Source organism: Haliotis rufescens, unplaced genomic scaffold (assembly GCF_023055435.1).
Source record: "Haliotis rufescens isolate VD_foot unplaced genomic scaffold, xgHalRufe1.0.p SCAF_1, whole genome shotgun sequence".
Classification (NCBI taxonomy): Eukaryota; Metazoa; Mollusca; class Gastropoda; order Lepetellida; family Haliotidae; genus Haliotis; species Haliotis rufescens.
Genome location: NW_025963779.1, coordinates 63469468 through 63496500, shown reverse-complemented (window position 1 = coordinate 63496500; position 27033 = coordinate 63469468). Strand labels below are relative to the sequence as shown.

Below are 27033 nucleotides of genomic sequence, written 5' to 3'. Positions count from 1 at the left end.
AACCACCAATTGCAACATTTCTGCTGAAACATATGCCAGAAAATGTATTTCTGCAGAATATCTGGCAGAATTGTTTTTCAAAAATCTCAAGTTTTTTTGTTTCATATAATAGAAAATAATTGATCAGAAGCAGTGTCATGGAGCCGAGTTACCCAGATGCTGGTATGGTGTTGGTAAACCCAGAAACCCAGGATTCGAACCCATGATCATGGGTTATTGGCGTGCCCAAAGGGTGTAACTTTGCAACTGGGCCGTTCGTGTCTCCAAGGATGAACAAGTTCACTTTTGGTAAAGGCTGGAGTCGAATATATGTTCACATAAAAAACAACTCTTCCAGAAAACCAATAAAATCGCCCTTTTCAACACATGTTAGCATTACTCATACATTAGTATTGGTTTTAAAACCAAAACATGCACGTGTATTAAAGTTGAATGAACAAAGTACAGCTCTCTTTCATATGAACGCATGATATGTTCCATAATGATTTCTAATTATATAGGTTTAAATTTTGACCAGAACGTGCTCTTTTCAAACCTTGTCCTTTACATGTAGTTAGGCTGGCATCCCATCCTTTATGTGGCAAACGTGTGTAAGCCACGATTTTAAAAACAAATATGATCCATAACGGACGGAAGGGAAACACCCATTCCGATAACAAAGTGACTGAAGATTAAACAACTTGATTTAGGTTATAACGTAATGACTTAGGAGTAACAAGACCCATTTATATTCTAGGGCAGAACTGGCCCACATTAACATATATACTTGCCGTAAGTTGCAGCATCAACTGCTCTGCCAGTCAGTTTGATCCGCCTTGAAACTTGAATATTGTTGACTGCACGTAAGACAATATCATATTCATTTCACATAATAAGAATAAATCCTCACCAAGGAGAAGATATATTTAATCTCAGTATAAATACACACCCTCAACGGTTGATATCAAGCAATAAATACAGCTGTACATTTAATAAAATAACTTATTCAGGAATCTTACCAACAGGAATCATTTGAAAAGGGAATATTAAACGTCAATGTAAGAAAATAAGAAGTCTTTATTATTAATTCCAAAAAAATATGTTTTCATAAACATCGTTCAATGCTGCAAATTGTTAAGATTGGAAAATGGTAATTTCCTTAATACGATAAAAAAATTAAAACCTGAAACGTTTGACCTATTTCTAAGAAAGCTCTAACAAAATGAAGATATATATATGGTAGTGTTGTGACAGTAGTTAACGAGTGTTCCAGCTCACTTCCTGTAATGCATATGGCTTCTTGGGCTCTAACTCATTCAGCTCCTGATCCCACAGCTCCTACAGATCTGGTTCGTTCAGCTCATGCTACATATCTTTTTCATCCCTTTACCATGACCATTTCATAAATAAATGCTTTGTAAAGAGAGACAAAGGATAGGACAGTTGCCTACCTCAATGTAGATAGACATTGTATTAGGAGGTTGAATTAAGATTTATTCACATATAGTGTCTTTTTCATATTTAAAGTGTGTAAGTCATGGTCAGATATAATATTGTAATATATATATACGGGAAGCTGGCTACCGTTTATGCGCGATTCCCCTGTGACGTCATCAGCGTAGCAGGGTCGATATCGCCGGAAGGAACATGTCGCCCACATGGTTAGCACTGCCCGGAAATGAGGTAGAACTCTCGTTTTGGCAACTGTTTGTGACCTTCAAATGCTTTTATATAAGGTATTTACGTAGTTAACATCTGCCTGCAAACGGAAGGTCTTTTCTCGGAAGTCTCGTCCGTGAAAACTGTATCTAAACGTGCGTAATCCTTGCTTCTTCATGGCCATGACACCTACATAAATGCCTACGTATTCCGATCTACTTGGATATGTTGGAAACAGATGCCACTCTACAGAAAATTGTCTGACTTTGGAGAACATTCCAGATGCCGCCATGTCCTTCACTGCCGGCCATTCGCTTGTTTCAATGTCTATCTTCAAAACATCGATATGTCGCTGGAAAATATAAGGACGTTTCATAAAACAATGCCAATATTTCCATTCGTAACAATCTACCTGTGAATAACAATACCTGGTTACAAGTTATTTGTTTCATTACTTACAATTCTCATATGATCGACAGTGCTATCGATGTGAAACACAAACTGGATCAACTTGGTATCACGATCCGATGAGTTTAAGTATTTCACCCAGCAGAAACTCATTGTTAGCTCCATACACTGATACAATGTATACTTAATACATTACCAGGATTTCGTGATGTGTGGGGGATTCGATAGACAAACTTAGCTGCATGTCATTTGTGTGAGTGAGTATGGTTTAACGCCGCTTTTGGCAATATTCCAGCAATATTACGGCGGGGGACACCAGAAATGGGCTTGCCACATTGTATCCATGTCGGGAATCGAACCCGGGTCTTCGGCGTGACGAGCGAACGCTTTAACAACTAGGCTACCCGACCGCCACCATGTCATTTGGAACAACCTGTATTTGATAAATAAGATAGTTCACCCAAACTCATGCGCGTTATTAATGCACGGTCTCTAAAGTTCCTTCATTGAGTGACATAACGTCGCGCACACTTATATCCTTTACGGTTTTGAATTATGCAGGAAGTTCCCTGTTCTATGATATCATTCGTAGTCATTTATCAACTCACCAATAATCATTCTGAAACGTCAGCGTTTCCCTAGAATCGTTCATCGTGATTTAGAAATTACACGAACATGAAAGCCGAAGTAAACATTCCGCCATATTATAAAATCACGTCGTCACGTGTGCTGGTTATGAGACGCCTATAATATCACATATGTTTCGCACTTGCTGCGATACATACATCCCTGAATTACGCATAAATGTTATCATCAAATTACAACTTGACTTTGTCACTAATACAAATGGCCTAGATGAAATCAAGCGAAATAAGCAGTTGTGACAACGACCTCTCTGTTCGGCCAAAAACCATACACTATCTTGTAGTTTTCTTTGTCGCCAGTTGTTGTGGTTGGTAGACATAACTTTGGTGTCTTCCCACATGATGTTATGGTCTTGGATCTTCAGGATGTGTTCGGAAATGGCGGATTTCAGTTTGAGTTTGTTGACAGATGTATGACAAAGAAAACTACAAGAAGCCATGGACATCAGGAGACACCAGCCAGCCACGAACCGTGACCAGGGCACGTGTCTGCCTTGTGGTTGGGACTTATTGGTTTGATCTTTGTCGGTGTTAATTGAACAACTAATACATTATTTTCCTTATGAGTATCGTTTCTAAATGCCATTCAAAGACTTCACCAAGTCATTGCCTAACAAGACATCAACACCTGAGATTGGCAATAAGTCCGTGACACCGACAATCACTTCACCTGTAACAAACTTGCTATCATGCCAGACTTAGAGCAGAGGGTGTACCACTAACTATTGTCTCATCTCTTTGTATATATGTCTCTCTTGTCAACATATTTATGTCACCACGGTGAGAAATTACCATCTTCTTCTTCTACTAGTAAGAATTGCGAAGTCACCGGTCGAGGCGAGCAACAGAGATTGCCAAGCTCTCGTGACCCGATACACTGACACCTCGCCTGGCTGATTCCTACTGAACACATCTGACACAGTACCACTATGCACATAGCGACCACCTGGACTGATCTACCTTCCAAGCCTGTTGCAGTCTGAACGAAACCTATTGCCGACTGATTATACCTTTTCCCTTTAAAACAATTTGCGACTAAGTGATAAGAAATCCCACAATAATTGTACCTAGGCTAAGGCACCCTGGAAGTAACACCTTGGCTACCACTACCAGCAGACAAACTAGACGTGCTAACATTCTGACTTCCACTCTTGCCACTGGCTTAGGCAAACTGACCGCTACTTAGACCGATAAGACCCTGACTTTGCCCACGGCTGTCATTGCCATTAGTATGTTACATTTTCAAACAATTATGTAAAATTGGCGAGTTGGCAAAAATGACCACAAATGTATGAGAAATATCTCCGCTACCGCGCGAAAATCAAAGTTACTTAACACTTTCTACACATGAATAAGCTTGCATACATATATGAGACTACAAATATCAAATCAATACATTATACAAACATGCGATTAAACTGCTAGAAAATACATTTATGGGCAACGAAGTCTCTAACGCTAATGAATAAAAACACACCGAACAATGCCGGATTTTCCAGAACGCCCGACAGCGGTGAGTTGGAGGCGCTACGGTCACCGGACCGTGACGAGTTTGGTTTTACAACCAGGTGACAATTTCTCTGTATTCTTAATATATCGTTTATAAAATGATAAAACACACTCAGCTAATGATATATATGTACTAGGCTCAAACCTTCATATAGACATGTTGCGGCCTGGCCGTATTTACATCTCGTAGCACGGCCGGTGATCATGATCAGTTACCTCCCCTAGATCATTCATCAACATTGTTACTGTCAATTGTTTTGTTTTTTCGTGTACGTACATTTGTATGTCCAAGCATATCCATGATAGTCTTGAGGCGTCTGATCTTCCACGTTGTTGTCTTTTTGACGTATGTATCCTTAGTAGGAACATACGTATCACTATCCTTCCCTGAGAGGCCCAGGTCATGGAAGTGGACGTTCTTGCTTCTGTTGAAGGACTTTTTTCCAATGCTAAACAAATAGTTTCTCATTGAAATGTAAGACATTCTAACCCTATCACACTTTATTGAGTGATTGGTATTTGAAGGTAGTTTAGAAAGTAAGAAGAATTACTTAAAGTGATATAAAATATGTGCATTGAGTAAGTTGGGTTGTCAGCTGACTTTTGAAACCTTTGTTAGTGTATATTGTAGAACCACACTTTAAAAACTTCTGTTCCAAACGAATTAAACGTTCCCCCGATCGGGATCAAGGAGAAAATTGTGTTGTTCGCTTCTTGTTTAGTTCTTGCAGAGACATTGCTTTCAAACAAAACTTGCTGTTTCCATGTTGACATAAAAACATTTGTTTGGATTGATTATATGTTTTATATGTTGTTAACACTATACAGTCAAACCTTGTTAGTTCAATCATTTCGATTCTATAATTTAAGTCGTTTGTGAACTATGATAATACATTGACACTCTGACATGGAGGTAGCACGGTTTCACAGACTGAGTGTATTCTATTATTCTTACCTTGGGTCAAAAGAATGAACTTCACAGCCAATAGCCCCCATTGCATCATCAAACGACCAGTCATTTGAAATCCTACAAAGATTTACAGCACTTACTAGTTACCATATTACCATAAATATATATTTGGATGTCGTGCCTATGTAATGGAGCTGGTTCTTAATGAGTGAGTGAATGAGTGATTGGGTGAGTATGGTTTAACGCCGCTTTTAGCAATATTCCAGCAATATCACGTCGGGGGACACCAGAAATGGGCTTCACATATTGTTCCCATGTCGGGAATCGAACCCGGGTCTTCGGCGTGAGAAGCGAACGCTTTAACCACAAGGCTACCCGACCGCCCCTGGTTCTTAATGAAATATGTATAAGTATTGTTACGAATTATACCATAGCTACATGTATCTACTGTTTTTTTCCTGAAGAGGCTTCCTGGTGGAGTCAATATGCACTAAAAAATCAAAAACATTTTTGTATATCCATGCACAGATGAGTACATTTGTCCATATGTCTTACGGAATAAGCACGATCTGGAGTCGACTAACAAGTACTTCAGGTTGAGGCTTAGAAAATAGTTTTTATATTAATATGTTTCTACTGACCCAAAGGAGTAGACTAGACATGGTGGCTTGACCTCAAAGGTTGTGTCGTTACATACGTGCCAGTTGCCCCTCTTCTCAATCTCACTGCACATGTACTCCGGGGGTTTCTCCCAGTCCCTGTATATAGGAGGTACATTACCTCTAAATGCCACCATACACATCTGTTACATATAATACAATTCATCTTCCAATTAGAGTAAATGAGAGAGTGAGCTAATAGTTACAAACCCTATATTATATATTTATATGAACTTCAAGAAACATAATACAAGCATGTTTTATTCTAAAACATTTATACACGATTTATGCTATGGACCGATTTTCACGTGACCAGAGCTCCTGATAAGAATAACCATTCACACACGCATGACACATTTTACATATGCACTGAAAAACTGTTCACATCCACTAACCATGTTCTAAAACTGTACATGTGGAGAAATCACATTTAAGCACATCAAGGTTGTTGTTTTACATATGCAATGAACTAGACATTAAAACGAATTAACGTCAGGAATGTTCATATTCTTAAATGATGCTCACACAAAGAACACAAAACACGGGAAATATCTCTTTTCCCTAGTAGGGGAACATGGGATATCCTATTTATTACAAACCTTGTGTGTATTTGTCTACCGGAAAATCACAATTCTTTCACCATAAACATAAAACCTTGAAATGTAATGTAATCTCCCTACCTAACACGTGACGTTTCACACACACACACATACACACACACACACACACACACACACACACCCCACAGGTAGACACTTACTGTAAAGGGGAGAAAATTTTATGGGAGTGACTCTTGTAAGACAACAGTTCCGTCCAAGTGTTATGCTCACTGCAGTCAAATATCAAGCGTTATGTTCACTGCAGTGTAATATCAAGTGTTATGTTCACTGCAATGAAATTATCACTTTTCCCAACTTCAGCGAAGAAAAAATAATTCAAAGTATTTCCTACCTGTAAACAATGACTGGTAACATTGTGTAAGGTTTAGTCAATTGATACATGGATGCAGAATAACACAGCATGCACGAATGCGTTCTCTATTCGGCAAGGGACCTCGAATTGTATCCTTCTACAGAATAATATAAACGTTGATTGCCGCTAGTGTTTCGCCCTTTACCTACCACTTCAAAAGGGATGACGCTTGCCACCACTTCGTAATCTTTAAAGCGTCCTCGTCATCTTGAGGGTGGCCATCTTCCATCCGCGATGTCACTGGAAATATATGAGTAAATATAATTATTTTCACTGGTCTTCTATACCTACTCAATTAACAGGTTTTCGTCGGAAGAATATATGAAGCGCACACTCAAGCTTGTGTCCCTATGTTGTAATATATCGTGTAATATACTGATTACATGTTTTTTCCCATTTATACTTACTAGTGTACATATTAAGCAGTTACCCTTCTACCGTCAATAGACATAACAGCTAAACGATTATCTTGATTATCCTTGAAGGCTACTCTGTCAAACTGTTGGAAAGGCATTTAAACCTAATGGAAGGCTTAACTGTTTAAATGACATTTGCAAAAATAAACTCTTTTTACACGAGTCCATGCAACATGATAGATCAATAATGATATTTCTCATATACTGATGTAATACGAATTCTGTCTGTAACTGTTGTTGAACTGTGCCATATATTATTAATGAAACGACAGCTAACAAATTCAATCTGAGCAATCCAGATTATCTCAAAAGAGAAAAACGGTTTCACACAGTGCAACCTCTAAATGTTGGTAAAAATATTTTATTTTATCTATTTTACGGACAGATTGTTGTGGTATATGCATGTTGACAAGGCAGCTTAACAAGCTTAGAAAATAAGCCCAATTTTGATGTATGGAGTCAAAATTTGGGGGTTCAGAAATATTAATACTATTGAAAGATTAATTTAAATACCAGTATGAACTTTCTCGGGTTTAACCTAGCACTCCAAATGTAATGGTCTACGGTGAATGTGGAATATGCCCATTGTACATGGCCGCTCATATTAGAGTTATTAAAAACTGGTTAAAATTACCAATGATGCCAAATTCCAGATTTCCAAAGGAATGATACAGTGCATCGTTAGTCTACGATCGTAAGAGTAAATCTAATCGGGCATCGTATCTTAATTACCTCATCTGTGTATGGTTATGTTTGGACTGAACACAATGCAGATATGCCACTGCGATTTTATTATTGAGTTCTCACATACTTTAAAAAAAACCGCCCCTCCAAAAATGGTTGCCAACTCTACCCTTGTCTAATTAATTAAATCACTACTCAGAAAATAAAACAAATTTAAATAGAGAGCACTACTTGTTAAAATTATATTTAGAGAAATTCCAAGATGCAGCTCTCACGATCAAGCTACCGCATCAGGTTGACACTATGAAATCCAAAACATACTTTGTACATAATAAATACAAGTTTAACTCCCTAATATCACATGTTAGCAAACCGGCTATACGACATCTATCTCTATTTATATATCATGCAATGTTATTAAGAAATGAATCCCTCTAACGTTTTAAACCGTGTCCACATTGTCATGTATTCTGTACTATGGGTCTGTGTGGCCTTACAGTTATATATGAATAAACTGAATTGAAAATTGGGTTTGACAGATGAGAGGTATAATCACGACAAATAATAGGTATAATCATGACAAATGAGAGGTATAATCGTGTCAAATCAGATATTTAATCATGACAATTCAGAGGTATAATCATGACAAATTAGAGTTATGATCCTGACAAATGAGAGGTATTATTCTGACAAATGAGCGGTATAATCCTGACAAATGAGAGGTATGATCTAATCATGGCAAATCATCATGGTATAATCATGACAAATGAGAGGAATGATCTAAGCATGGCAAATGAGAGGTATCATCATGACAAATGAGAGGTATAGTCATGACAAATGAGCTGACTCAGGTATAATCGTGACGAATGAGAGGAATGATCTAATCATGGTAAATGAGAGGTATCATCATGACAAACGATAGGGTATAATCGTAACAAATAAGGGATATAATCGTGACAAATGAGTGAGTGAGTATGGTTTTACGCCGCTTTTAGCAATATTCCAGCAATATCACGGCGGGGGACACCAGAAATGGGCTTCACACATTGTACCCATGTCGGGAATCGAACCCGGGTCTTCGGCGTGACGAGCGAACGCTTTAACCACTAGGCTACTCCACCGCCCCCGTGACAAATGAGAGGTATAATCGTTACAAATGAGAGGTATAATCGTAACAAATGAGAGGTATAATCGTGACAAATGAGAGGTAAAATCGTGACAAAAGAGAGGTATGATCTTGACAAACGAAAGGTATAATCAAGACCCATGAGAGGTATAATCAAGACACATGAGAGGTATGATCTTGACAAATGAGATAGAGTCTTGACGAATGAGAGGTATAACCGTGACAAATGAGAGGTATCATCATGACAAATGAGAGGTATAAGCATGACAAAAGAGAGATATAATCAAGACACATGAGAGGTATAATCAAGACACATGAGAAGTATGATCTAATCATGTCAAATGAGAGGTATAATCTTGACAAATGAGAGGTAAGATCTTGACAAACGATAGGTATAATCAAGACACATGAGAGGTATGATCTTGACAAACGAGAGGTATAATCAAGATACATCAGAGGTAAGATCTTGACAAACGAGAGGTATAATCAAGACCCATGAGAGGTATAATCAAGACACAAGAGAGGTATAATCTTGATGAATGAGAGGTATGATCGTGACAAATAAGAGGTATAATCGTGACAAATGAGAGATATAGTCTTGACGAATGAGAGGTATAATCATGACAAACGAGAGGTATAATCAAGACATATGAGAGGTATAATCAAGACACATGAGAGGTATGATCTTGACAAACGAGAGGTATAATCAAGACACATGAGAGGTATAATCAAGACACATGAGATGTATGATCTTGACAAACGAGAGGCATAATCAAGACCCATGAGAGGTATAATCAAGACACATGAGAGGTATTATCTTGACGAATGAGAGGTATAACCGTTACAAATAAGAGGTATTATCGTGACAAATGAGAGATATATTGTTGACGAATGAGAGTGACAAATAAGAGCTATAATCGTGACAAATGAGAGATATAGTCTTGACGAATGAGAGGTATAATCGTGACAAATGAGAGGCATCATCATGGCAAATGAGAGGTATGATCTTGACAAACGAGAGGTATAATCAAGACCCATGAGAGGTATAATCAAGACACATGAGAGGTATTATCTTGACGAATGAGAGGTATAATCGTGACAAATAAGAGCTATAATCGTGACAAATGAGAGATATAGTCTTGACGAATGAGAGGTATAACCGTGACAAATCAGAGGTGTCATCATGTCAAATGAGAGGTATAATCATGACAAACGAGAGGTATAATCAAGACACATGAGAGGTATAATCAAGACACATGAGAGGTATAATCAAGACACATGAGAGGTATAATCAAGACACATGAGAGGTATAATCAAGACATATGAGAGGAATAATCAAGACACATGAGAATACTAATGGGTATTTGGCTATAAGCAATGTCTTGCAAAGCCAAACATTCCAAGTCATATTCCACACGCATACCCTTCCACACACACGCGCGCGCACGCACACACACACACACACACACACACATCACTCCACACATGCAAACACTTATTCTATTCAGTCTGCAACATCATCCTTATGTGTACATATTGTGTAATGTTCAGATTAGGGACAATTATTAAAACTAACATATGATACGCATCCCCCAACAACAGCCATTCATTCAACCTCAATACCTTCTACTTCAACCCTTTGTTCTTTGAATCTACCTCCCTCTAGCTGCAAACAGGTACATGCTTACTGTGCAATACTTATCCTTCCCAAAGCACATTTTCTGAGGCCATGTTTTTCTAAGTTTCGTACCCGCACCGATATCAATGACCTCAACTAATCTAGTACGTGCACTGGGTTTGTCCTGACAAAATTTGTACTTATCCCGATTAATAATTAGTATCGACACTATCTTGACGTGTATGTTATCTGTCCTATTCTGTCATTTTCATCTGCATTGTCTTTAGCGCTTTGTACAGACTTTTAAATGATTTCTCCCAAATTTCTATTTGTGCGTTCTTGCCTACTTCATAAAATCCATTTAAAAGGATATAAGGAACAAAGCCTTCTCAGAAAAAAAGATCCATATGCATGTTTCTGTAAAATAACATCACCGTTTAAACATTATTAGCAGTTACTTTTCCCAACCAATTAACAAAACGACCGACCTTCTTGTTACATACTGAAGCAAAAATTTGTAAACTTTGAAATAAAACAAGTGTGGCCTTATACAATTATAATTTTTGAAATCGTCAGCAACGAAATTTGTAGAGCTCAGAATTGAATTTGGTCTCAAGGTAACTTGTTTCACATATGCACTCGTGGGTTTTGCAAAAGTGGTAATTGTCTAAAACCTGCATCGTCACCAAGACCATCTCCCCAACTCCCAACTCCCAACTCCCAACTCTCAAACTAGCAACCAACCAACGCCCCTTGTTTCTGATTGAAAAACATTTACAATTTCCAACAAAAGATTCATGCTTCATTTTTCATTCTGTAACGTCAACCAAAATATTATTCGTTAGTCATGATGAGCCCTATTTTTAGGGACAAATAATGAATGTGGTTCGTGAAACATCACAAAAAAATTGAAAAGACGATAGTTTACGTTCCTGTCTGATATCGATCCGCTGTAAAATTGATTACTGGAGAACGTTCTTGTTTTCAGTTGGAACTATTTTTGCAACTGGCATCTTCATAAAATGTCATTAAATGGGAAACATATTCTGTGCACACATCTTGAAAAGCCAGTCGATATATTTTAAATTTTGATATGTTCTCGTTTCTTGATCTCATTGTGACAGTGTCACAGTGACAAAGTAGCCTGTCTCGTACTAGCTTAAAGTGGCATATTTGGAAGGACACAATTGGAAGGTTGGACATTTATACCTGTAATTGTTAATATAACCGTGAAATTAGGATAGCTATTCTTTCAGTAAAATTGGCAAAATCACCAGATTGTTGATTGAGTGCCGTCAGAATTTGTTTTAAATATTTCGTGTATAGTGCCGTTTTTTAGAAATCGTGTTTAATAGTAATTTTGAAAAGGGTATGTTCCCTGACCAGTGGAATCGTGGTATGATAATGCCTCTGTTTAAGAAGAGGCAAATGACAGACCTACATAATAGTATCGCTCTGTTAAGTGTTATGGGTACGATATTTACTTCAGTGCTAGAAACAAGAATAAGAATGTGGTTAAATTAGATTATGGATGAGGCGAATCAGGAGTAATCATTGAAAGGTTTTTATGTGGCATTTGTAGATTTTCGAAAAGCCTTTTGCTTTGGTAGATAGACAAAAATCTCTTTATATCCTACATTTAAGAATATGTGAATGTTAAAGTGTACAATGTACTAAGTAGTACGTATAGTAAAGTTAAAGCTTGTTTTAGAGAAGAACAAAATCAGGTTCATTCAGTACATCATGTGGAGGGCGTCAAGGCTGTTTGCTCAGTCCAGTTTTGTGTATCTTTTTTCATCAATGACTATACCAAAGGAGCTAGCATTTTCTGTTTCACGTGATACTGATGAAATCTTATCATTGTTGTTTGAGGATGATATATCTTTAATTGTATGATAGTGTTGTTGACTTGCAAAGAAAGCTGGATGCCCTTGATATGTTTTGTAATAAATGGGGTTCAGCGGTTAATATAGCTTAATCTAATATTACTGTCTTCAGAAATGGTGGTTACTTAAGCAAAACTGAGACGTGGCATTATAGAGGTTCGCAAATGCAGATTGTAGCACACTATAAATATTTAGAAATTGTCTGTTTAGTCCAGATTAATTTGGAGGACGTTTAATGTGTATTCTTACTAAAAAGATACTAATCATTGTCATTCCACACTGTTGTATCTTTGATACCAGATGTTCATGAAAAGCTGAGCGTATCCTTCCCCACTGGTGGCACCCATCATAACCACACGCAAAGGCAATTCAATTATTCACCTGTGAAAACACAGGAATATATGTTACAAGTCAAAATAGGAAATTGCATTGGACATCATTTGTGTCACTGATGCGTCAAATTTGGAAATATCCACCACATGTCTAACATAGCTTTTTGAAGGTTTTACTGATGTCTGTCATGTTGTAATAATGACATACGTGTACTGCAATCTTGGCTCATTACTTTTGAAATGCATGAAGGCTGGTCGGCGTAATTCAAACATAACACATAACACATAACATTAACGTATATGGAAACGGACTTCAATGTCGATCCACGTTTGCATCTTCACTATGGGCAAATATGATGAAGTCTGTAACATTTCTAATCAGTCCTTGTTGATAAGTATACGTGGAACTACCTAGGAAACAAGACAGAACCACGGTTGGCGATGTCACCGTAGCTTCTGGTACCGCGTCCACTAATACAAGTTTATTGACTCCATCACCACTCAGCATGTACATATAAATATAACATAATAGATCTGAAATGTTTCATGCAGGTGTATGTTTTTCTAAATCGTTATTTAATGGGAGCCATGGCACGAAACAGGGGTGTCAGTCGTCAGCTATACTGTCCAATTTCCTTAAACATTATTTGTTCTGTATTCTTAAACTCTTCTATACGGTTCTCGTTGCCTTAATTATCAGCTTCGACTGATATTTTATCTTTACTTGTTGACTACAGCGCCGACTCACATATTATAACTTTTAGTGTGTGCTTTTTACATGTTGTTGATATAAACATGGAAACGTCACACGATGTACATTACAGAAACAGACAGATGAAGCGTGTTTTAAGGCATGGCAACAATGTTATAGCGGTTGTTGTAATATTGTTAGCAGAGATGACAAGAAAATGACACGCACAGCTGCAATCGGGTATTTGGGTTACTAATATCTAGTTCAGTATAATTTGACAGGATTAAATATGAAATATATCCGATACAGACGCTGCACCACATTGCGTTCTGAATTCAATGTGAATTATATTACATACAAACCCTCCCCCTTTTACCGTTGTATTAAATATAAAATATATCCTTCAAAATGTATGTCAATATACCTGATATGATCCCCCCTCTAGCTTTATCAATGATGTATACAACATGTGCAGTGCATTACTTCAATAATATTCCGTTTCTGCATTTCTGCATGGAATGGTTAAACATAATTTTAATCATAACGGTACTAAACATAATCAACTAATAATTCCATGGTTAAAATGAGTAACCATTCTCGTTTAGTAACGAAATATTTGCGGATAACATTTAATTTAGATGCGTTATTTCTTTCGTTGTTAATTACATACAAAGAAACATACAAAACGTACAGGTACATAATCGTTTGTGAGGATCAATTCCTCTACTTCAGTATGTTCCGTTCCACCATTTTGATTGAAAGATTCACTTTTAGCTAAATCATAGCTTTACTTATATCACTTGTAGTTAATTTTCTCTGTGGTATCCAATACATACAACCAGGTATTACATGTGACACCTCGGAAATTGGTTCTAACTACACGATGACACATACTGATATAATGTTGTTACACTAGTGAGTGAGTCTAGTTTTACGCCGCTTTTAGCAATAGTAGTCCAGCACTATCACGTCGGGTGACAACAGAAATAGGTTATTAAACAAGTGTACCTATGTCGGGAATCGAACCCCCGTATTCGGTATGACGAGCGAACCACTACACTACCCGACCGCCACTGTTACACATGTATAGATTTTGTCTGTCATGTGTATATAGAGATTAGTAGCAGTAAGTGTTTCCGTATCGTAAATCGAATTTGAAGAATACAAATAGTAGTAAGCGAAAACTTTGTCGAGCATAATTCATACCTTTTATTCCAAATATATGATGTTTGTGATACGTAAACGCATGAGTGTAATAATCTCCTTGTCACAATGTCATTCTTAAAATAATGGATGTTTAAGAAATAATTTCACTCAATCCAGTAGCTTGAGCAAACCATACATGAATACACTGTTTGAATGAACCGCACAATCCATCATATGGTGCCAAATGACACATTTGGAAACCCTTTCTCCAAGCATATTAGGAACGTTAGTCAATAGTTATTGAGAAAGAAGGCAGAGAAGATTGGAGGTTAAAAGTGATTCCTGCTGGGTGAATAACATCATATTATAAAATTGAGTGAGTGAGGTTTTACGCCGCTTTTAGCAATGTTCCTGCAATATCATAGCGGGGGACACCAGAAATGGGCTTCGCACATTGTACCCATGTCGGGAATCGAATCCGGGTTTTCGGCGTGACGAGCGAACGCTTTAACCACTAGCACAAGGGAAAATTCCAATATATACAAAATTTACAATTTTGTATATTTGGTATTTCCAAAATATACAATTTTGAATAGTTGGTATATCCAAAAATATACAATTTTGTATATATGGATAGATTTTACCACTGCTTCATTGAATTTCTACAGCCGTAGATAGGTATTCTTGTAGTTGATATTGAAAATATTACTAATGATACCGAACAGTATTATTGCACGTGAAATAATACTTTAATACTATTTTTATTATGGCAACTATATTTGGAGTGTTATGAAATAATTTGTATTTCTTTATGTTGACAGCATTTTACATAAAAATAGAACATTTGTGCAGATTTTAGTTAAAGATCAATAATATAAAAAATACCACCGTCTTAACTAGATCGCGGGTAGAAAAACACTGTTTGTATAATGAAAGGCTGCCGCTGTTTTAACTAGGTCGGGGTTTAGAAAAGCATTTTTATTTTAGCACTTGCGGTGCTTTTAAGAACATTAGTGTCTAATAGGTCCACGCTGGCCGGACGATATATATCTTTTAATATATTTTACCTCTTGTATAAATTGATGTAATTTTATGTATACACCGCTGGACACTTAAATAAACTATTTTTCTTCTTCTTCTTTCTTCTTCTTTAACTGGGGCGGTCGGGTAGCCTAGTGGTTAAAGCGTTCGCTCGTCACGCCGAAGACCCGGGTTCGATTCCCGACATGGGTACAATGTGTGAAGCCCATTTCTGGTGTCCCCCGCCGTGATATTGCTGGAATATTGCTAAAAGCGGCGTAAAACCATACTCACTCACTCACTCTTCTTTAACTAAATACGGATTAGAAATAGCACTGTTTGTATAGCGAAAGGCTGTCGCTGTTTTAACGAGGTCGGGGTTTAGAAAAGCACTGTTTGTATAGCGAAAGGATGCCGCTGTTTTAACTAGGTCGGGGTTAGAAAAGCACTGTTTGTATAGCGAAAGACTGACGCTGTCTTAACTAAATCGGGGTTAGAAAAGCACTGTTGGTATAACGAGAGGCTGTCGCTGTCTAAACTAGAATAACCAATAAGCGGAATAACAAGAAAGTAGCCTTTTCGCGATTGTCACGATCATTGCAAAATATAAATAGATAAAAAATCCATTAATTTAAAATTGTACAAGGAAACATATTCACGACATTAGTTCTGGAGTTTTCAAAGTAAAATTTAATATTTATGTTTTCTGTTAATTCATGTAATGTTGATTCTAAATATAAAATATCGGTATAAAATATTTTTAGCACACTATGTGCTTTTACTTGTACTTATGAGATATTTGGTGTCCCATAGGCCATAACGGCCGGATGATATACAACAATTGTTTTTAACTGTATGTATATCATGCGACACCTTAATAAAATATTTTCTTCTTCTATAAAATATTGGTTGATATTGTTTGACAAACAGTTGTATACACCGTCCATTGTGATATTTCTACTTAAGGATGTTTGTTTAGTCAATTGACATGCGTTCATTGTAAACAAGGATTAGTGTGAAAGGATTACTAAGTTTGTCATCCAGTATAATAATGCACTTCCTCGATTAGCATAATAAGAACAGAGTTTGTAATTAGTTACATCCTGACTCCAGTTAACCAAGGCAGCTAGCATGAGTGGAGAGTGTGAGCAACTGGAGAAGAGGCGAGCAACTCAATGTGATTTATAAATTAGTGGAATTTTAATAAATAAACGAACGCCTGTCGCATTCGAATATTGAACACGCACAATCGCAGATATTTCTATCGTACATTTGAGGGTGAACGTGAACGAAGCCGTGCAGGGTGCCTAACAGCTATTTGTCTTCAGAACACACAGTGAGCTCAGGTAAGTTTATTAATGATTATATTTTCATTCCGTCATAGATATGGCAATCATGAGCGCTGACACTATATGTGTTCGCAATAGAACATTTGGAAGACTAGACACATATTGATTCATGATATGACAACATCAAATCCAGTATTTGTTTGAAGTAACAGGTTTAAAGCATTCAAAATTGTGCATTATTATAAAATACAATGTGTGTCGCTTAGTCTTTCTTGTCAAATACATTGATGACTTTTTTAAAATATAATTAAATATTACTTTGACTTTAACATTATAACTAAAATTATGGAGTCTTGCATGTCGAGCCAACAAACTATTGTACATAATATTCACATTGGAATTTCAGTTTACTATGTTTGCGGTGGGGGCCAGACAATTCCCCAAATGGACAATTCCAAATACTAATGCGTAAAATATCAATGCCGATTTGGAGAAAATTACCAAATGGATGAAAGTAAATAAAATTGAATCCAGAGAAAATAGAAACTTTTCAATTTTACGTTAAAGTCTTCCCAAGTGCAAAACCTAATCTTAAAATGAAAGGAATTAATATTTATGACTTTGGGAATAATATTTCAGTCAGATATTGACGATAGAGTTAAAAAGGTAAGCCCTATGATTAATTGAATTAGAAGTCTTAAATACCTTTCTGGTGTCCACCGCCGTGAACCATACTCACTCACTCAGTTAAATAACTCCTTTCACATAAATCGTTAGAAGTTATGTACAAGCATATATTGCCCATATTTTGGATAATTGTACCAAGTACAAGAATTAATCCCAGAAAGTTTACACTAAGATTCATTACGGACGCTATATGAACATATGTTTAATTTTTCAATTTGTGTGAAGTCGGCCATAAATACGAGAAACAGTTGATTCTGAAATTCTTTACTCATGTACTTTTAAGTATATTTCTCAATATTATATTATCCCCAAAAGGGCAATTATATTCATGTTATATTTTTTCAGTCAATTTTTGAATACGAATTACGTAACATTTACGTTACTTTGATTTTATAAGACCAATGTTGTTGTTACAGACCCAGGGAATGACTAGGTTCATAACATGTCACTAAAGCGCCTGGACATGATGTGGTGGCAATACATTCTCTAATTAACGCCTGTCACAAAGGGACGGGCCATTTGGGTTTGTCCTCAGGGAGTGTGTTATGCAATTTGTGTATTCACGAAATAACATTCAACAAACTATGTACTTAGTCCTGTGATGTAGGATTGATGCATTCGTACTTCGTATAAATAAATTAATTACATTTTTTTTCTTAACTGTGTGCGAAATACGCATAATGTCGGAAAGCGCAAGTTAAATCCCCAAATACTGACTTCGTTCCTAAATAATTCCAACCCTCACTTATAATTGTATCACTGTAGATTATTTAATATTTTAATGATGCAAATAAGGTTCCGTCACCTTTAATGTAGAATACGTCAGTCACTCAACCAGTTCCACTATTATTTTCCCAAAAGATCAAAGATTAATAACAGTTATCAAGATGTATATTCCATATATTTAGAAATACGTAATCTTTACAATGAAACTGCCATCTTGATGTATTATTCTGTATTGAATGACATTAGATATATGCTCCTATACCGCCGCTGGTGTCCTAATTTGCGAGAATTAAACATTTGGTTTGCACCCAACCATGCGCGTGCCAAATAATACAGCGTCAAGCTTTCAGAGCACTAACTTAGTTTTCCAAAGTAGAAATTAAGCAAAATGAATATTTGTCAAGATTCCTTTTGCTAGAACATATGCATGCTGTTGTGTTTTTGAAAAAAATCTTCGTTCTCTCTGTTGTTAACAATATTAAAACAACAAGTACTATAAAATATAATACGGCTATATATTACATATTATTTACACTTCCGGCTGCTCACAATACAATGCTAGTAACCAATATCTGTGTCCCAGGGAGTGAATACCAATTCGACCAAGCCAGCTCTACAGACACTGACTCTCTCAAAGACAGCAAGGTACATTAGACAGTTAATTGAAAACTGTAATCTCAAACATATCTAATGCTACTTCAACATTTTATCATATACTAAGCAGTTGAATCTTCTGTATAATTGAAATTAATCCTCTATTAGTTTACAGTGACAATTCTTGCAGGCTATATAATGCAGGCACGGCCATTATGTATCATTCAATCTTTATCTTTCTCACTTTCTTATAAAGGCATAATGATCGATAATCTCTTGTGTTGCATTGTGGAATGTTAATTTATTGTGACTAAGGCTAATACCTTTCTCCAGACATTACTTGATCACTCACCAACAACTGACAAGGGATTAATCCTCGTTAAGGCAGTGCCAAGTGATACAGTATACTGCAGGTTAACTAGACTAATGAGATTGTTTACTTTGAGTGTGGTGTAATCCGTTTGATATCGAATTACAAAGAGTGAATCTTCAAAAAGGGTAAGCATACCCAACACTACCGGTAGCACCTGCCATTCACAAAAAGTGTTGTTCTCATACACTAATCATGCTATAATACTGACACGTTACTTCAGGGTTATCGGAATAAATTTGAATTTGATTTTCACATATTTCCCTCCTTTGCTCATGAGCATATACATGGATATACATGCATATGCATTATAAATTTGAAATGCAATTGTAAATATAGTTGTTGTTTTTCTTCAGAAGAGTCGTAACCGAGTCCTCGGGATACGCCATCGCGACCTTCCGTCCAGAAGAAACGGAGGTACGAGGACGCATAAAAGATAGCTCAGTTGATGTCCTCCGAGGAAAGTAACTATGACGAAGGCGGCATAAAGATTTTTACAGTACGGCCAAAGAACTGCGAGGCGACGGAACTGCAGATGGCGAAGAGGCTCGCAGGTGAGACATACATGAAGAAGCTGGACAGTACAGCAGCCTTCCCTAAGGCATGACGTGTCCGTTGACCTGCATCCAAAAACCCATCCCTGACATGACGAAGGATCTGTCATGGGTCAATACCGAGTATGGAATGCTGTAGTGGTGTGGTATGGTGTGGTGTGGTGTGGTGTGGTGTGGTGTGGTGTGGTGTGGAACGTAATATATGTGGGTGGGTTAGTGGAAGTGTGTTCGTGGTACTTCTATGGGGGTGTGAATGTGTACTATTCTTCTTCTTCTTCTTTTTGTTCATTGTCAAAATGCCGTGTATAACTCCCCAGAATGCTGACATGTGTAATTTATTAACTCTTGTTGGACGATAAATTCATATCTAATTTAGTAAACATTAAATAAATGTACCACACGCAGAAAAACAAGCATGGAATTCTCTGCGATAATTGGGTTTGCATTGAAGAGGCGAGTAATAAAATACGAAACGAGCCTCCGTGTAATACAATGTTTGATTAAACTCGCGAAACCAAACAGTTGTTACCAAACTGTTCACTCGTTTCCTAGAAATTGTACGACACGGGGGATCATTTAGTGTTCGAAATACGAAGAGATACTGTTGTTCTCTCATCGATATTAATCATATTATCTCATCTTCATATTAATCTCATTCAATATCTTGAAGCTGCCAATGAAAGCATAAACTCAATTACTGTGCAAATATAAGTATGAAGTATGAAGTTATCATTTTCTATCTTCAAATACCACGATGAGCCCACCGATGCCGTGATTATGTTGAAGGCCTGATTGTTAAGAACAATCAGTTGCGATAAATTATATAATTGCTTTGTATAACATCGGCATGCTGTTCACTTTCATTGTGACTGGATTCTTTGCGCAATAGCCAGAGTATCTCACTCTTGAATAATTTATTTTATCATTTTCATTTACATAAGTAAAGAAAATATCAATTTAATCTGAATATGTCAATGTGACAATTTCCTGTTCTAAAAGTACAGGTATAAGTATTCATATTCGACTTCTTATCATTTGTATTTGTAATAATTTTGTTTAATCTTCTTGCGTCTGTTGTACATTTACGGTCGTAGTTTGTTGACTTTGCAAACGATATCAGGCTGAGCCCCCAGAAATGTTTGATTGCATTTTAAGCAACTTCGCGCCGTTTGGACAATATTCATACCAACAAATGTAACAGTGGCAAAAGTCAAATAAACAAAGATGGCGGATGCAGTAAATTTTCGTAGTTAAATCAGTACTTTTAAAAAATCGGGATGGCTTCCGCAATACTTCCACAAACATGCAATGTCCCTTTTCCCATTATGAAGCATATTGAGAAAAGCTTACCTTTGTACTTACTTACCATTTCTAAAACATAAGACATGAATACAACACATACCCCCGTGTTATGGGTTTTCGGACGCTGAATAAACATTCATAGTTTTTTCACATTAACAACTTTAAAACATATCATTCACTTATAAAAGACAACTTTATCATAACAAAAGTCATAATTGGAGTATTAATTTCTGTGTGACGCCACCCCCCCCCCCCCCCCCCCCCCCCACCCCCCATTATAGTGCAAGTATTCATGATAGAAAACGTATGATGTCCGGAAAGCTCTGATCGAAAACAGGACAGTTCGCCACGGTTGTCCGGCAACACGATATTTTTGGAATATTTTATCCAATTTTTTTTTCCAAGGACTGCCGTTCTAAAAAACGCGATTTTCCACGTTCCGCTGAGATTTGACATTATAACAATGTATACCCTACAATTAAACCCACAGCTCAGAACAAACCAAATTCAACACTTTTAAGTATTGATAAAATAGTTTTCATCCTCTGTGCAATCCACTCTGTTGGCTAATCTGCTATGTGCACGAGAGCATGTTACAAATCACATCGCGGGCTCCCCGTACAAACGAATCCAAGCTCCGCACAATTCGATTTCAACACTTTCAATACAGAAGTCACCGCCAGCTAATCCTTTCTTTGCATTTGACCACAAAGTCTACTCACATACCAAGCACCGTGCCAGGAAAAGTACCAGACACCTCAATCGCTTACCCGTCAATATCATTGCAAGGAGAGTATGTACTCCCGCTAACTGCGTGGAGTACTGATTAAACATTCCAGTAATGTTACACGCCAGCTAATACTATTTTGCACATACAAAACAATTATGGAACAATACATAGCAATTACCCCCGTTACCAACATATACAAAGAAACACAGTGCTCAACTTAAAACACTTCATTTTGAACATATATAATAATTATACACGAATACATAACAATTATCTCCCTTTACCAATATATACAAAGAAACAAATTTGGATACATAATATATACAAAATAGTATATTTTGGGATATGTCATATATACAAACTTGTATATTTTTGTATATCTCATCATTCCAAACTTGTATATGCTTTGGATATATCATCATTCCAAAGCATATACAAGCTTGTATAAATGGATTTTTTTGCAGTGTAGGCTACCCGACCGCCCCTTATGTGATAAAATATTGTTATGTTGGAATATTTGGCCAAGCTGCATAAATTAACACTGTGAAACAAGAAGAAGTATAAATCAATGATAATAGAAAACAAAACTGTTGGCAGCTTGTGAGTATGACAATTTAATGCACCAATTTCTCTCAATACAAATACTGGTAGTTAATTGTATTAAATAAGCATGCACACCAGGGTCCATTTGCACAAAGCGATCTTAGCGCTAATACTACTGTAAGCCTATGTTAAAGTATGGGAGTTACGATCATCTTAGTTCTAAGATCGCTTTGTGCAAGTTGGCCCAGGTGGTTTTCAACAAAACAAACTCCAAAGATCGATTTCATTATGCTGAGACAATCGATTTCAAGTTCAGCAGATGTTTATCAGGTGTTCGGAAAGGGTCGATGAATATCTTCAATAACATAATGATTCAGGTTACTTTCGACGAAGTTGGGATCGATCAATGATTTTTATTAGCCTCTCGAACTGTGATATCATACGGGTGTTAATCGTAATTGAAATAACTTAATATTATTTCGGTATGTAGGACCTAATATACTCGGTTCTGAAAGATATGCCAATTATTTGACTGAAAACAAATACGATAACTGATAGAAAAAGCAAATGGGGTCTAATCAAACACGAGAAAGTGTGCGTTTTTTTTATCCATCCATATCATGCCAACACTGTTTTGCCAATTACGCCCAATGAAATCTGTTTCAGCAGATAATCGACGTTTTATATTAGACGTTTACCACTTCGGTGAAATCCACCAGCACGGGTATATATTGTAGCGAGACGGGATAATAGTTTTCAGGCACGCCTGAAGAAAACTGCACAGAAAATTGTGATGCCTTAGAGAACTGGGCAAAACGTGCGCCAACGTTTCTAAAATATTTTAAAAATAACTTTGCGTGAGTACTGATTCACAACGTTTGTGATGTTTTGATATTTTTGGCATTGTGAATTAGCACGTTTCCTTGGATACTTGAATATTCAATATAAATATGTTTTTGAGTTATGTGACAATTTCAAAATATTACATTTATCACTCAAACAAAAATGGTTCTGACATCTTAGAAATAGCGAGGAATAAGGTTTGAAGTAAATATAGGTAATCATAAGATAGTCAAGGAGACTCTAAAAGAAACATTACATGAGTATGCTGATAGCAAATATACTGAAGAGGAAATTGATTCTCATATTAAAAATTCAACATTGCAACTAAAAATTTCTAATTGTCTTTTTCTGGAAACTTTCTTAATGAAGCTAAGAGGTAAAACTATCTCTTTCTCTTCCCTTTAAAAGAAAGATAAGAACAAGAAACTAAAAGACTCGGGAGAAAATATTAGGGTTCTGGAAGATAAAATAAGAGATGATTTCCAAAATATAGATGAAAAAATATTTTCCGATTTATCAACAATGAAAAAACACTTAGAAAAATACCATGAAGAGGAGGTAAAAGGATCCCTAATTAGGAAAAGAATAACCTGGTATGAAGAAGGAGAGAAACCTACAAGTTATTTTTGCCACCTTGAAAATAGACATTATACCACTAAACTAATTAATAGCATTAAAACAGAAAAGGGTGAAATTATTACAGATGGTAAAACAATCTTAGATGAATTAAAGGACTTTTATTCTAAACTATATAAACAGACCTACAATCATAATAATGTTAATAATAACCTGTTAGAAGAAATCAACACACCAATAATTAATGCAAAAGAATATCATCATCTATGAAAAATAATAAAAGTCCAGGAATAGACGGTTACCCTATTGAGTTTTTCAAATTTTTCTGGAATGATTTAGGAGAATGGATATTTAGATTCATACAGGAAACCTTAGATGACAACTCATTATCATGTACAATGAACAGGGGAGTTATCACCTGTCTTCCAAAACCAAACAAAGACAGAAAATTGTTAAAAAACTGGCACCCAATCTCATTACTAAACGCTTCATGTATTGCTAATAGAATTAAAAAACCTTAAATACAATCATACACCATAACCAAACAGGATTTATTCCAGATAGATGTATAAGTGAAAACACTAGGAAGCTCTATGATATCGTCTTTGAAACTAAAAGACTGGCCTACTCCTATTAATAGATTTTGAAAAGTAATGACAAAATTTGGTTTTGGACCGAATATCATTAAATGGGTAGGTATTTTGACTTTTAATACCACTGCATCTGTTATTCAAAATGGACATTATATCATCATTTTTTAGGTTTGAGAGGGGATGTAGACTAGGAGATCCAATTTCACCCTATTTATTTATTATCGCTGTAGAAATTCTAGGTATTATGATAAGAACAAATCCAGATATAAAAGGTATAACAATTAACGATAAGGAAAGTAAACTAGGTCAGTATGCGGACGATGCTCAATTATTTCTAGATGGATCTGAAAAAAGCCTCAATACTTCAATGGATACCCTCAACAAATTCTATCAAATGTCAGGACTTAAAATAAATGTAGAAAAAACAAAAGCAATTTGGATAGGATCATTGTCTGAAAGTAATGTAGTTTTAGCCCAAGACTTTAAACTTGATTGGCATAAGGGAGATTTTGAAATTTTAGGGATAACTTTAAATACATCATTGAACAACCTTTGGGTAATCAATACTAAAAAAAGAATAGAACATATTAATAGACTACTAGCTAATTGGCGTAGAAGAACCTTAACTCTTATTGGAAAAATTACGGTTATCAAAACTCTTGCTATATCAACTCTGGTACACATCTTCTCTGCTCTACCCAATCCACCTAAAGCTCTTATTACCGACCTAAACACATTAATTTTTAGACTTCTTTGGAATAACAAAAACGACAAAATTAAGAGATCAACTATTAGTAGAAATTATGAAGATGGAGGTCTAAGGATGATAGATATTGAATGTTTTATCAATGCTCTCAAACTATCTTCATTACAAAAGTATATAAAAAAGTATGAAGATTCTACAACAATCTTCCCTCTAAAACATCTTTTCAAACTTGGTTCTAATGCTGTAGAATGTTTATCTAAACATGACAACCCTTATTGGAGAGATGTATTGTCTGCTTGGAAGATATTTTACCAAAAAATGAGTTTGTATGAATATGATTTAGACCACATTCTGAATCAACCACTCTGGCTGAATCATTTATTTAAATCATCTTATAAAAGAACTGGTTTAATCAAGGTGTCCAGAGTGTTAGAGACCTTTGCGACAACAACGGTTTTCTTAGTTTTGAAAATTTCAAACAAAAATATGTGATCCAGGGAACTTTTCTAGACTTTCAAAAATTACTGAACAATATTCCAAAGAGTTGGAGATTTCAAATCAGAGACAAAACCCTTGATGTTAATGTAGTTCAGCTGAACAATATATGTAAACACTTCTTTAATAACGTTAAAAAATCAAGGACTTTTTATGATGAACTAATTAGGAAGGATACTGTACCGAAATCATTAGAACACTGGAATATGGTTTTTCCTCACGGTTTGGATTGGAAAGATGTACTTCTATGTTATAGAAAATGCACGCGCGATTGTAAACTTTTAGATTTTCAATATCGATTTATAAACAGAATAATTTACACTAAGAAAGAATTATTCAAGATGAAACTTATCGATGAAGATATTTGTACTTTCTGTAAAACTGCTTCTGAAGATATGTCTCATGTATATTTCGATTGCCAATCTGTTCAACAATTTTGGCCTAAAGTTGAAAACTTCCTAAATAACAACCTGCAAACAAATTTTATCCTTTCGAAACTTAATATCTTTTTTGGTATTTCCACTCAAAACCATGTAACAAATCATATTATTATATTAGCAAAAAGATTCATCTACATATCAAACATAAAACAACAAGATTTATCTTTCGAGCAATTTCTTTCACTACTAAAAGACACAATTTGTTTGGAAAGTTTTATCGCTAAAAAAAATCAATTCAACCAATATGCTCAGAAATGGCAAAACTTACATCTCATTATCTAACGAAACAGTTGAAACATACTACCTGTTAATTAGTAATCATCTATTTCCCTGTAAACAAATATTTATAATCTCCCTCTCAGTTTGAGAAGACGACATATCCTACACAACCTGCCTGTCCTCACCTATGAAAACTATAACTTGTGTTAATACTGTCATATATATACATGTTAATACCTACACTTGTAACAATATACATGAAATGGAATAATAAAAAAATATATAAAAAAAATATTTAAAAAATATAGGTAATCATAGGAATAATTGGTAAATCTGCAACGCGTGATACTTTACATGTGCATGCATGACCACTTTTAAGAACCGAATTGAAACTTACTGATAGAGTGGAACAAACGTTTGCAAGTTGACAGAACATCTCTGTCAATATGAAGGTCAGTTGCATTTTAAAAGGTAACAAATGAGAGATTAAGGCACGACTGTCACAATGTTCCAGCACAGCAATAGGTTTGGCGATATGACATATTTGTTACCTTCACTTGAAATCATTTCACTGATTTGGTTGTTCGTGTATCCAATTTGATCCTGTGCAGTATAGAGAACTACTGCTGCAATCAGTGCGGCGCCTACAAGAGCTGTGACCACTGTCTTTGTCCCGAGAGCCATGGTAACCGAGTGCGCCATCAAAC

The 27033-nt window shown here is 36.0% G+C and overlaps 1 protein-coding gene across 1 annotated transcript; it reads right to left on the bottom strand.

Annotated features, from left to right (window-relative positions):
- Positions 1-1256: 1256 nt before the first annotated feature.
- Positions 1257-27033, bottom strand: LOC124112550 (probable methyltransferase-like protein 24). Its single transcript, XM_046472700.2, has 6 exons — positions 26878-27033; positions 6890-6980; positions 5751-5867; positions 5155-5226; positions 4477-4648; positions 1257-1990 (listed from the first exon to the last, which is right to left on the bottom strand). The coding sequence occupies exons 1-6, from the start codon at positions 27026-27028 to the stop codon at positions 1697-1699; spliced, it is 897 nt and encodes a 298-aa protein (XP_046328656.2). The 5' UTR covers positions 27029-27033; the 3' UTR covers positions 1257-1696.

Excerpts from the sequence above, each read along its gene's own strand:
- LOC124112550 (XM_046472700.2), bottom strand. The coding sequence starts at position 27,028 with ATGGCGCACTCGGTTACCATGGCTCTCGGGACAAAGACAGTGGTCACA. Across the intron at positions 5,868-6,889 it reads GCGTCATCCCTTTTGAAGTG|GGACTGGGAGAAACCCCCGG; the intron begins GTAGGTAAAGGG and ends TCCTATATACAG. Across the intron at positions 5,227-5,750 it reads TGTCTAGTCTACTCCTTTGG|GATTTCAAATGACTGGTCGT; the intron begins GTCAGTAGAAAC and ends AAATCTTTGTAG.